Raw genomic sequence first — 13,618 nt, 5'->3', positions numbered from 1 at the left:
GCATTACAACATGTCTTATTCTTATGATACACCCAACTTTAATTTACATTAAATTCTTTGTTCTCAGCATTTCTTATCAATAACTATTCCTTTCTTCAGTCCCTTTTAGTTTTCTATATCTTATTTTATGACCAGCATCTCTCCCAATCCCCTATCTCTAACACATATACTGTGCTTAGCTTTCTGCTCTCATTAACTCTTGCATAATGTTTTGTCATTAATCAGTGTCTTGCTTATTATCCTATCTTTAAGCGCTTTGGTTTCCAAATACGACCTAGTGCAGTTTCCAACAGTCCATCTTTCCTTCTATCCGCCAGGGATCTGGCCAACTTTTACAAACTCTGCTCATTCCTTGAACCAGATAAGTCTTTTTCCTTTGCCCTTCTTTCTTCTCCTTCAACTCTTCTGCCAGAATGACGAGCCATGGGCTTGAAGCTTGCAAATTTCTACACTTTGTGTGTGTTCTCTTCCCACTGCTTGGCCAGGAGATCTTTTCTATATCCAGTTACAATATACAAGGGCTGTTCAAAAAGTAAGGAGACTTTTCAAATAGTGAGGGCAACGTAGATTCAATTACCGGTCTTTTTTGTTATGTTGGTATGCATGTCCCAAATATATGTTCACAGTTTCAAGTGTACAGCATACTTCATTTGTTTTTGCCCGATAGAAAGGTTAGACATGTAACTTCCTGGCAGATTAAAACTGTGTGCCCGACCGAGACTCGAACTCGGGACCTTTGCCTTTTGCGGGCAAGTGCTCTACCAACTGAGCTACCAAAGCACGACTCACGCCCGGTACTCACAGCTTTACTTCTGCCAGTACCTCGTCTCCTACCTTCCAAACTTTACAGAAGCTCTCCTGCAAACCTTGCTTCGGTAGTTCAGTTGGTAGAGCACTTGCCCGCGAAAGGCAAAGGTCCCGAGTTCGAGTCTCGGTCGGGCACACAGTTTTAATCTGCCAGGAAGTTTCATATCAGTGCACACTCCGCTGCAGAGTGAAAATCTCATTCAGGTTAGACATGTTTTAGTGTGCTCGGAAATTTTCAAGTATAACAAAAAAAATGTAGCAAAGAATTTGCATCAAATTTTGTGTGAAAAATCGAATCTAGCACTTTAAAATGCCTGAAATGTTGACAGTGGCATGCACTCAAACTGATCTATATACAAAAAATGTTTACAAGTGGCACAAGCTCTTCCAAGATTGTCGAGACAATGCCAATGTTGAACCTCACTCTGGACAGCCCAGCACACCAACAACAGATGGTAACGTCAAAGCTGTGAAGAAAATTGTTTTGGAAAATAGTCAAATTACTGTAAAAGAGATTTCTAAGGATGTTGGCATATCAGTCAGCTCGTGTCACGCAATTTTTTCAAAAGGTTTGGACACGATACATGTGTCAGCATAGTTTGTTCCTAAACTTTGCAATTTTGATCACAAGGACCGTAGCATGAGCATCGCTTAGGAGCTCTTGAATGACATCAATGATTCCGATTTGCTCAAAAAGGTCATAACTGGTGACAAAACGTGTTTACGGTTGTGACGTCCAAACCAAAGCCCAATAGTCCCAAAGGAAGCATACCAGAGAGCCACAATCAAAAGAAGCATGCCAAGTTTGATCAAATGTCAAAGTTTTGCTCACTTTTTCCCCCCTCTCAATTACTGTGCATACTGCATCATTAATTTCTGCCTCAAGGTTGTATGGTCAATAAGGAGTATTACCCTGGCATTATGCACCATCTGTGAAAAGCAAAAACACACACACACACACACACACACACACACACACACACACACACACACACAAACGGAATTGTGGAAAAACAATTCATGGCTTTTGCATCACAACAATGCACCTGCTCATCGTCACAGCTTGCGAGAGATTTTTTGGCCACAAACAATACGACAATCATGCCTCAGCCACAATATTCACGGGATTTGGCCCCCTGAAACTTTTTCCTGTTCCCAAAACTGAAGAGACATATGAAAGGACGAAGGTTTTCAACAAATAAAAACTGCATCGCAGGAAGTACCCAAAGCTGTACAAAAAAGTACTCATGAGAAGTGCTTCAAGGATTGGAAAAAGTGTTGGCATAAGTATCTAAGGGGGATTAATGTGAAGAGGACAACACAAATATTGATGAATAAATTAATATTTTTTTCATAAAAATGTAGTCACCTTACTTTTTGAACACACCTTGTATTTTCAAAAATTTATTATTTGCAGTGATATCCTATATATCTTACTGTTATAAATAGTAGGTATCTGCTGTTTGTTAAAACTAGGGCAATGGCAAGTTGTGAGCAGGGAAAGTAACACACCACGTACCCCCCCCCCCCCCTCTCAGAACCAAACCCTGGATGTGTGTGGTAGAGAAACCCTCCCCTTTAGTGTATGTACAAATCACTGTTGCTTTCAATGGTTTAAGAGCTCTCTCTGTTAAACTTCCTGGCAGATTAAAGCTGCCAGGAAGTTTCCTATCAGCACACACTCCGCAGCAGAGTGAAAATTTCATTCCGGCTTTTTCTCTATTCCTGGCAGATTTTTTCTTAATCCATAAAGGTACCTCTTTAACTCATGTTTAAAAAATGGATTATCAGCCTTCAGTAGCTACTCCTCTTCAAGACATTGGCAAAAGAATGATTTTAATGCCTGCAAACAAAATCAGAAAAATCTACAAGAAAAGCAAATTTCTGAAGACACATTTAGGTGTTTGCAGGTTGAGATATGCAATGGCTATATTGTACAAATGAGCGTGAAACTTACCAATCGTACAAATGATGCCGGAGAGACGAACATATGAAGCCTTCGAGTCAATGTCGAGGGCGCACATATGGTCGAGGTGGCTAACTGCATCTGCTGCTTGCATCTGCATTTTTGGCAGATGACTAGGTTGGTCTGTCATTGTCTGAAATATGGTAAAAAGAGAGCATGCAAAAGGTCCACCACAAAGATTTCTAATTCATCTATTCTAAATACAAAAGTTGCTAATAGACAAGAAGTACTACTATCAATCTGATGCAACACTTTAATCTAAGTTTCATTATTACACCCATCCCATGCTAAGGTACGAGGACTACTGATGGGTCAAGGGCAATGAAACCAGTAGAAATCTAACATCCTACAATCTCTATTGTGTACAATTCACTTCAAGGAGGTGCCATACTTAAATGTAACTTACAAACTAGTGAAGAATAAGATAAAACCTGTCAGCTTTGATTGATCGCACTATAAACAAGGGAAATATTCACCAGCACTACATAGCCACTATGCTAACTATGACCTCATATAATCACAAATTATAGCTAGCGTAGCTAAACTGCCCAACAATATGAGGTATTGTCGAGGACTGCTCATGTTATTAATTCCTTAAAAAACCAAACTTTAAAATATCTGACTACAGTAAAAAAAAATAGGGGCTTTAGTGAATGAGTGACAAACAAAAGCAGGAAGGAAAATTTAAATTCATGTCACATCAACAGTGCAGCCAATGGAGACTAAGCAAACTTTCTGATTATGAAATGATGGGAAAGGAAACTGGCTACACCGTTTTCAAAGGAACAATTCTGGTATTTGACTGGAGTGATTTAGGGCAATAATGGAAAACAAATCTGAACAGCCTGAGAGGAATGTGATCCATCATCCTCCCAAATGCGAGTCCTGTGCGCTAACCACTGCATCCCCTCGCTCGGCTGCTCACAACCGAACCATCATCAGTCAACCTAACCTAGACCTCGGGCTATGCTACAGTGCAACTTGTCACCACAACTGTCATAATAAATAAATACCTTCACAACACCCCTATCTTAATACTAATGGTTCAGAGCTAGTGTTTTATTACACTTTTGACCAATTTTTGGAGAAAACAAACTTCTTTGCAGCAAATGTCAATTTTTGCAGCAAATACCAGGAACGTCTCACAAGGGAACCTCCCCATCGCACCCCCCTCAGATTTAGTTATAAGTTGGCATAGTGGATAGGCCTTGAAAAACGGAACACAGATCAATCGAGAAAACAGAAAGAAGTTGTGTGGAACTAGGAAAAAAATAAGCAAAATATACAAACAGTAGTCCATGCGCGAGATCGGCAACATCAAGGACACTATGAGCCAAGGATCGCCGTGGTCCCGTGGTTAGCGTGAGCGGCTACGGAACGAAAGGTCCTTGGTTCAAGTCCTCCCTCGAGTGAAAAGTTTACTTTTTTTATCTTCAGAAAGTTATGATCTGTCCGTTTGTTCATTCACTGACCTCTCTATTCACTGTAATAAGTTTAGTGTCTGTGTTTTGCGACCGCACCGCAAAACCGTGCGATTAGTAGACGAAAGGACGTGCCTTTCCAAAGGGAACTGAAAACATTTGATCGCAAGGTCATAGGTCAACCGATTCCTCCACAGGAAAACACATCTGATATATTCTATACGACACTGGTGACAGCATGTGCATCACATGACAGGAATATGTTGTCGACCCACCTAACTTTTACACTTGGCGAAGGGGTGAAAACATTCTTCTACCTTGCCCGATTTAGGTTTTCTTGTGGATGTGATAATCACTCCCAAAAAAGTGATGAAAACATAACGGACGGACAGATAATAATTGTCTGAAAATAAAAAATTAAACTTTTCGCTCGAGGGAAGACTTGAACCAAGGACCTCTCGTTCCGCAGCCACTCACACTAACCACAGGACCACGGCACTCCTGTGCTCAGATTATCCTTGATGTTGCCTATGTTGCCAATGGACTACTCAGTTTGTATATTTTGCTTATTTTTTCATAGTTCCACACAACTTCTTCCTGTTTTTCGATTATCTGTGTTCTGTTTTTTAAGGCCTGTCCACTGTGCCAACTTAGAACTAAATCTGAGGGGGGTGCAATGCGGAGGTTCCCTTGTCAGTTACTATCTGAATGCTTAGATAATTTAGCTCACAGCAAAGGATATACTGCTGAAGCAACAGCAGACTGCAATTTCTACTTTTAATTGTTTGTGTTTCAGGCAAGCAAACATCTGAGCCTCTCTGTTTTAAGAAATAAAAACAAAGGAACTATACATAGATTGCCAATGTAATGGTATGGTTGTATCTTTGTAACTTTCTAGATAGTTTTAACTCCTCTATGGACAAACTCCAGTTTGATTCCTAAATCAACAAAATGTCATGTAGGAGTCTTACGAGCATTGTCAGTAACAAGACCACAGGTTTTTATGTGCACCTGGGTCTGTTTAGATAATTTTACAAGTACGAATTATATGAGAAACAGGTAATAATTACAACCAACATAGCTGCTTCTATCCAACAATATGTATTAAATCTTACTAAGTATAGTGGACATTATATTTAAGCATATTTCCATTACCCTTAAACTCTTCCTTTTTGTTTACAATCTCTGTTTTGGTATTATGATATTACAACATGTGACAAAAGGTAATGCACCAGCATTAACTTTTTAATTAATCAGGACATATGTATTCCTATACAAAATCTGAAAGATATAATACAAGACCAACAAAACATCAAATGACTGTAGTAGACTACCAGACTACACAAGTTTTCTTTCATGTAAATACTAACCTCTCCCAAACATTCTATAGAATACTATTAATGAAGTTTACCTCCACCATACAGATATATCTCACCTACTTGAGCCTTCAATCTTATTGAGAAAACCATATGAAAAACCATACTCTTATGTGAAACATTGCTGTGATATACATTGGCCATGACAATAGTCACTCAAAGTTCAAGAGAACAGACAATAATTCACCCTTTTTTAAAGCAACTCAAAATCAACTTTATTCTTTTCAGCAAATCAAAATTTGATGAAAATTAAGACTATACAAATCAGACTGCACTACACACTTAGTTCGCAAAACTTCTTGCAGCACACTGTCAGTTAAATGGTATCCACCAACTACATGCAGAGCAAAGGTGCAGGAGATACTTACGAAGTTTAAACTGCAAGAAAAATTAAGGCAAATTAAAGCTGGAAAATGAAAATCAATATGCTGATTATGCTGATGTGAACAGAGACACCAGTTCTGCACAATGTCTCGTGTGGTGTTAAAAACTGCTCTGCAAAACTAAGCACAGGCTGCAGCTCATGAGAAAAACTATAAACAATGAACAAAACATGCAGATAGTCACTGTACAAACTGAAATGCACAAGCTACAGCACGTTTAATTAACATTCACCTCAACAAGTGTTATTTGCAAATGAAAAGGGTGAGCTAAACAACAAAACTGAGGAGACTTGGCGATCTACGGTATACAAAGGTTCTGGCGAGCTTATGCTTTTAGCATGCGCTCATAAAGAAAAAGATTCTACAAAAAAGAAAAATACTTTTAGTGCCAAACTTTACAGGGAAGAGATGTTACAGGAACTGCGAGAACTAAAAAGCCGCATCCGTGAAGGTTGCAATATACAAACAGAATAAAGTGATGCAGCTGTTTTTCCATCAAACTACCACACTGACCTTATCAGTATCGTAAACAGTTGACCAAACCATACTTCTCCTTTGATTTACCAACCTACAGGCACCAGACTGCAAGAAAAATTGAATACGGATGAGAGGTGAGACACTGCCCTTGAAACAACCTACTACAAAGTTAAGGCCCCCTGCAAGGAGTGGCCTTCTCATAAAATGCTACCTGAGTGACTGGCAGCACTCCCAGTCACGGAGCATTGGGCTCTGGGCCTAGTCTAAATATAGAAGCTCAGAAGTTCACTCTGAACAGTCTAATACACACAATTCACTGGGTCATCAGTGCCACTCGAAGTTATGCTTGGTGTCACATGAAAGCATTTCGTCTCAGTAGTACGTAAGTTTTTGCTCACTGGAACATTTGTTGTTTTACTTATATACTCAACTAATTATATTCATGATAAATATTATTTTGTGTCACATATAACTTTAACAAAATATGTTTATGGCTACTAACTAACCATTTAATTATAAACCAATTAGTTATTCCTAGTCAGGAGTTTCTTTATTGTGACAGGTAGTCAAGTTAAAACAATTTTGGTTTACATTAGGAAACACTTCTGTTGAATATCTGACATTTGCATAAGCACACTATCAAAGATTTTTACAACTGTATTTTACTCCGTTTTGTTCTGAATTTAAGATTCACCGAAGTGCAGATCTTATTACCTTGATTACTCTCAAATTGCAATGGCCTGTTAAACTACCAGTGTATCAACACACTGTCAAGTGACAATATTTCCAACTGTTTTAAACAGATTCCTGCCAAGATTCACATGCTTGAGACCCAGCCAGATTCAATTACTTGTACTTTATTTTATGCATAAGTCAGCAGCTACCCCAGAATATTATCCCACAGCACACCAGGAAATGAAAATATGAAATGTGTTATCTTACAGAATTCTGTGTCCAAAGTAGAAAACTATTCTGATTGTAAAAGTATGACTACTTCATTGTTTTTCTTAGTTTCAATTTTCATGAATATCACTATCCAGAACTTTGAATCTTACACTGCTTATCTTTTATTGTTGATGCACTTGCACAAACACTAATGTCAAGCTTACTATAGAGTAGTGCAGGAAAGTAATGTGTCCAGAAATAAAGTTATTTCTTATTCACTGAAATTCATAAATTACTGGCCATCAAATCAATTCACAAACGAACAGCTTTATTAGCACTGCACGTTTGTCAACATGCAACATAATGTCTAATGTCACTGCAGACAGGACGTTTTGCATCTTTGGACACACAGTATAGCTACCGATGAGATTTGTAAAGACACTGACATATCGGTGTACTTATTGCTTTATATGGGGCATCAGGGGGAGATATTATCCACTAATGTAACTCCATTCCTGTAGCAAACTTTGCATTTGCTTCGAAAACTTTGGAGTCTTAATACAAGAGACAAATAATCACAAACCTACCTGCACACAAAGCACTAAAAATGTACGTTGCGCCAGATTCCTTTAAGCTACAACTGAAAACCAGGGATCCCAAGCGCCTACAAATTAGATTGATGTATCCCTTATGATGTTTAGAACGCCGGCTGAGTGGTACATTATGTTACTTAACACACCGGCAGCTAATTATACGCAACAGTTAACTTTTAATTTAGTTATCCATTCTTACAGTCTGTGAGCGAGGTGTGAACTAAAGGACAACGGTTATCCCTGGTATCGGTGTCCTTACTCTGGAGGATACGAAAAGCAAAATTTATTCTATTATAACAAAGGCCAATATTATCTTCCAACTTGATACCTTCTGGTGTTTCCCGCCTATACTATAAAATATTTCGCTTTAAAACGTCACAACTCTTTAGAAGTTTACACACATTCCGTTTAACAACCAAGAATGATTTTAGCTATAAAGATATTCGCCTGTCAAAACTGTTTAAACGAATGTCAAATCACGCGCACTTCAACGGGGAAGTTAATGAAATAATGAAACAAGCAAAAACTGAATAGCACAGTGAAATGATGAAAAGGGAGTGTCTTGCATGCGGTCAATGGCATTACATGACATTTATATTGACTATTTTTCACAAGTTTACGAAAAAACACCCTTTTCGAAGTTCCGAATTTGATTACACTGTGACCTTCTGCAAAATAAAACTCAATTAGTCTTGTATTACAATTATAAATAACGTGGGGTATTTCACAAGTGCCAAATTCCTGGAACTGATGCCGTACCTTCTTAACTTGGAGCTGTGCAGCTGTCTCGAAATCCTTTAGCCGAGTGCGGAAGGACGTTAGAGGTCAGGCCGTGTAGAGAGAGTTTCCCGTCACCCGGCACTGAACGATCAATAAAAATCCTGTTTCCTGCACCTCGACGCTCTGATAATCGCTATCGCAAACGCAGAAGACTTGTCCTAAAAATCGGCAAGCAATTTACAGACGGGATAGAAAAGGCGTTAATCTACGATTATATACTTATTGCAACGTAAAAATGTGTTTCAATCAATAGCGTAGTCTCACGGCCGGATCAGCTGTTCCGCCAAGGACGCTTCCGCCAGCCGCGAGAATTAAGCAGTTGTACTAAATCATCAATTTACGGAAGGAAGTGAGACTTCTCGACGGTCAGGGAACAAGTGTAGACCTAATAAACCAGTCCTCTATTCGGTTAACTGACATTCTGTGCAAATATAGCTGTCATAAACAGTTTTAGCTTGCGCAATGCCATCTCAACGTGTGGGGAAATCAATCTATATAATAAACCACTTTCGGCACTACATCGAGAGAATTGAAAATAAAGCATAAGCTCTGTTTCCAGCGAATGCAGATGACAAAAGCATCATTGTGAAAGACGTGGGAATGTAATGTAAATGATTTAGCAAATAAGGTATCAAATAAACAGTGAAAGCGAATATTTTCAAATTCTGGGACTGAAAGTAGATGAAAAGCACTCTTAACAGTATCATATTCAGGATCTCATGCAGAGACTAAATGTTGCGATCTATACTATAATAAATACGAATCATCTCCACTTTCTATAACTGAAAAGCAAAGGCTTGTGCGGTTTGTATATTTCCGAAACACCGCTGCCCATTCACAAAGAATATTCTTTGGACAGGTAATGGGCTGTCAGAATTAACTATAGAGTCAGTTTTCGAACCTCCATCTGTCTTGCAATTCCAATTCTTCCATCCGTATATGGAAAAGCTATTTGCACTAGTACAACACATGTTTAATCACTGTATAGGAATGTGCGCATTATTTTGCAGTCTTCATTTTCAATAGTCTAGCAACAGAACAAATATTTAAGCATAAAATTAAGATTTTCAAATGAAATTTGAAAGGCTTCTTTGTGGCACATTCTCTCTTATTCACACCGACGGAAAAAAGCGCAATATTAAAAAATAATGACTGTCAAGTAACATTTCGAGGCCGAAGGTCTTGGCTCAATTATAACACCGGTTCCTGTCAGATCACAAAGTCAAGCGCTGTCGGCTACGCTATGGATGGGTGACCGTTCAAGTCTTCCGAGCGCTGTTGGCAAGTGGGGTCCACTCAGCCCTTGTGAGTTTGTTGAGGAGCTACTTGACTCAAAAGTAATTGAGGAGGTACTTGACTCAAATGTAGCGGCTTCGATCACGGAAGCTGACAACGACCGGGAGAGCAATGAGCCGACCACATGTCCCTCTATACTCGCATCCTGCGACGCCTTTGGCTGAGGTTCACACAGCGGCCAAGTCAGTACCATTGAGCCTTTAGAGGTCTGTTCAGACGGAGGGCGACAGTTTAATGAAATTTCGCGAATGCATTTGTCTAGGTACTCGAAGCAAGCATGCAAATGTGCATGCACTGTGTTGAACAGGTGCCTGATGTCAATATGTGGGATCGAGTTCCATGCCTCTTGCACTTGGTGGGTCAAGTGGAGGGGGGAGGGGCAGGGAGGTTTAATGCTGAAACTTCCTGGCAGATTAAAACTGTCTGCCGGACCGAGACTCGAACTCGGGACCTTTGCCTTTCGAGGGCAAGTGAGGGCAACTGAGGTACCCAAGCACGACCCACGCCCCGTCCTCACAGCTTTACTTCTGCCAGTACCTCCAGTACCTCGTCTCCTACCTTCCAAACTTTACAGAAGTTCTCCTGCGAACCTTGCAGAACTAGCACTTCATTCTGGAAACATCAAAAAATGGTTCAAATGGCAGACGCTCGTATTTGCTCCATTGGAGACAGATCTAGTGATCGAGCAGGCCAAGGCAACATGCCGACACTCTGCAGAGCACGTTCGGTTACAACAGCACGAGCGTTATCTTGTTGGAAAACACCCCCAGGAATGCTGTTCATGAATGGCAGCATAACAGGCCGACTCACCAGACTGGTGAACAAATTTGCAGTTAGGGTGCGTGGGATAACCACAAGCGTGGTCCTGTTGTCATACGAAATCGTATCAGACCGTAACCCCAGATGTAGGTCCAGTTTGTCTAACACGCAGACAGGTTGGTTGTAGGCCTTCAAGTGACCACCTCCTAACCAACACATGGCACTGAGGCGGAATCAGCTTTCATAAGAAAACACGACAGACCTCCACCCTGCCCTCCAATGAGCTCTCGCTTGACTCCACTGAAGTCGCAAATGGCGGTGGTTTGGGTTCAGTGGAATACACGCTACAGGGCATCTGGTTTGAGGCCGCCCTTGAACCAACCGATTTGTAACAGTTCATTGTGTCTCTGTGGTGCCAGCTGCTGCTCAAGCTGCTGCTGCAGATGCAGTACAGTGCGCCAGAGCCGAACGTCAAACACGATGGTGTTCCCTCCCGGTACTGACACGGGGTCACCCGAAGGCCGGTCTTCTTGAGACCTACATTCTCCTGGGCACCATTGCCTGGGATCACGTACGGTGGCTGCATTCCTGCTAAGTCTCTCTGCAGAATCAAACAAGGAACATCGCGCTTGTCGTAGCCCTCTTACACGACCTCGTTCAAACTCAATGAGGTGTTGGTGACGACGTCTTTATTGCCTTAAAGGCATTCTTGGGTAACATCAACTCACCACGTCCAATCTCAAAGGTAACTAACGCTCATGGTCGTTACAGCATATATTTAAAGCATACCTGATTTGCATCCCCATAGTGGCGCTACTAGCTCCACTCTTATGCTGTTGTTGTTGTTGTTGTTGTGGTCTTCAGTCCTGAGACTGGTTTGATGCAGCTCTCCATGCTACTCTATCCTGTGCAAGCTTCTTCATCTCCCAGTACCTACTGCAGCCTACATCCTTCTGAATCTGCTTAGTGTATCCATCTCTTGGTCTCCCTCTACGATTTTTACCCTCCCCGCTGCCCTTCAATACTAAATTGATGATCCCTTGATACCTCAGAGCATGTCCCACCAACCGATCCCTTCTTCTAGTCAAGTTGTGCCACAATTTTCTCTTCTCCCCAATTCTATTCAATACCTCCTCATTAGTTATGTGATCTACCCATCTAATCTACAGCATTCTTCTGTAGCACCACATTTCGAAAGCTTCTATTCTCTTCTTGTCCAAACTATTTATCATCCATGTTTCACTTCCATACATGGCTACACGCCATACAAATACTTTCAGAAATGACTTCCTGACACGTAAGTCTATTCTCGACGTTAACAAATTTCTCTTCTTCAGAAACGATTTCCTTGCCATTGCCAGTCTACATTTTATATCCTCTCTACTTTGACCAACAACAGTTATTTTGCTCCCCAAATAGAAAAACTCCTTTACTACTTTAAGTGTCTCATTTCCTAATCTAATTCCCTCAGCATCACGACGACTTAATTCGACTACATTCCATTATCCTCGTTTTGCTTTTGTTGATGTTCATCTTATATCCTCCTTTCAAGACACTGTCCATTCCATTCAACTGCTCTTGCAAGTCCTTTGCTGTCTCTGACATAATTACAATGTCATCGGCGAACCTCATAGTCTTTATTTCTTCTCCACGGATTTTAATATCTACTCCAAATTTTTCTTTTGCTTCCTTTACTACTTGCTCCATATACAGATTGAATAACATCGCGGATAGGCTACAACCCTGTCTCACTCCCTTCCCAACCACTGCTACTCTTTCATGCCCCTCGACTCTTATAACTACCATCTCGTTTCTGTACAAATTGTAAATAGCCTTTCGCTCCCTGTATTTTACCCCTGCCACCTTAAGAATTTGAAAGAGAGTATTCCAGTCAACATTGTCAAAAGCTTTCTCTAAGTCTACAAATGCTAGAAACGTAAGTTTGCCTTTCCTTAATCTAGCTTCTCAGATAAGTCGTAGGGTCAGTATTGCCTCACGTGTTCCAATAATTCTATGGAAACCAAACTGATCTTCCCCGAGGTCTGCTTCTACCAGTTTTTCCATTCGTCTGTGAAGAATTCGCGTTAGTATTTTGCAGCTGTGACTTATTAAACTGATAGTTCAGTAATTTTCAGATCTGTCAATACCCCCTTCCTTTGGGATTGGAATAATTGTATTCTTCTTGAAGTCTGAGGGTATTCGCCTGTCTCATACATTTTGCTCACCAGATGGTAGAGTTTTGTCAGGACTGACTCTCCCAAGGCTGTCACTAGTTCTAATGGAATGTTGTCTACTCCGGGGGCCTTGTTTCGACTCAGGTCTTTCAGTGCTCTGTCAAACTCTTCACGCAGTATCATGTCTCCCATTTCATCTTCATCTACATCCTCTTCCATTTCCATAATATTGTCCTCAAGTACATCGCCCTTGTATAAACCCTCTATATACTCCTTCCACCATTCTGCTTTCCCTTCTTTGCTTAGAACTGGTTTTCCATCTGAGCTCTTGATATTCATACAAGTGGCTCTCTTTTCTCCAAAGGTCTCTTTAATTTTCCTGTAGGCAGTATCTCTCTTACCCCTAGTGAGATAAGCCTCTACATCCTTACATTTGTCCTCTAGCCATCCCTGCTTAGCCATTTTGCACTTCCTGCCGATCTATTTTTGAGACATTTGTATTCCTTTTTGCCTGCTTCATTTACTGCATTTTTATATTTTCTCCTTTCATAAATTAAATTCAATATTTCTTCTGTTGCCCAAGGATTTCTACTAGCCCTCGTCTATTTACCTATTTGATCCTCTGCTGCCTTCACTACTTCATCCCTCAAAGCTACCCATTCTTCTTCTACTGTATTTCTTTCCCCCATTCCTGTCAATTG

General features: G+C 40.5%; 1 protein-coding gene across 4 annotated transcripts in view; it reads right to left on the bottom strand.

Moving 5' to 3' along the window:
• The window catches only part of LOC126215045 (pyruvate kinase-like), a 127,676-nt gene that overhangs the window by 46,368 nt on the left and 67,690 nt on the right, over positions 1–13,618 (bottom strand). The window contains exons 1-3 of one of the 4 annotated variants that reach the window (XM_049941684.1): positions 8,668–8,753; positions 6,467–6,535; positions 2,765–2,906 (exon numbers count right to left, since the gene is read on the bottom strand). In XM_049941684.1, coding sequence (XP_049797641.1) covers positions 2,765–2,906; positions 6,467–6,499 — 175 coding nt within the window. In that variant the 5' untranslated portion in view covers positions 6,500–6,535; positions 8,668–8,753. Of the gene's footprint in view, positions 1–2,764; positions 2,907–6,466; positions 6,649–8,667; positions 8,783–13,618 lie in introns of those variants that run through there. The other 3 variants (XM_049941686.1, XM_049941683.1, XM_049941685.1) reach the window with 3 other exon arrangements.

The sequence above is a fragment of the Schistocerca nitens genome, chromosome 12, assembly GCF_023898315.1.
Source record: "Schistocerca nitens isolate TAMUIC-IGC-003100 chromosome 12, iqSchNite1.1, whole genome shotgun sequence".
Taxonomy (NCBI): domain Eukaryota; kingdom Metazoa; phylum Arthropoda; class Insecta; order Orthoptera; family Acrididae; genus Schistocerca; species Schistocerca nitens.
The sequence above is the reverse complement of the archived record's forward strand: the minus strand, read 5'-3'. Positions and strand labels throughout refer to the sequence as shown.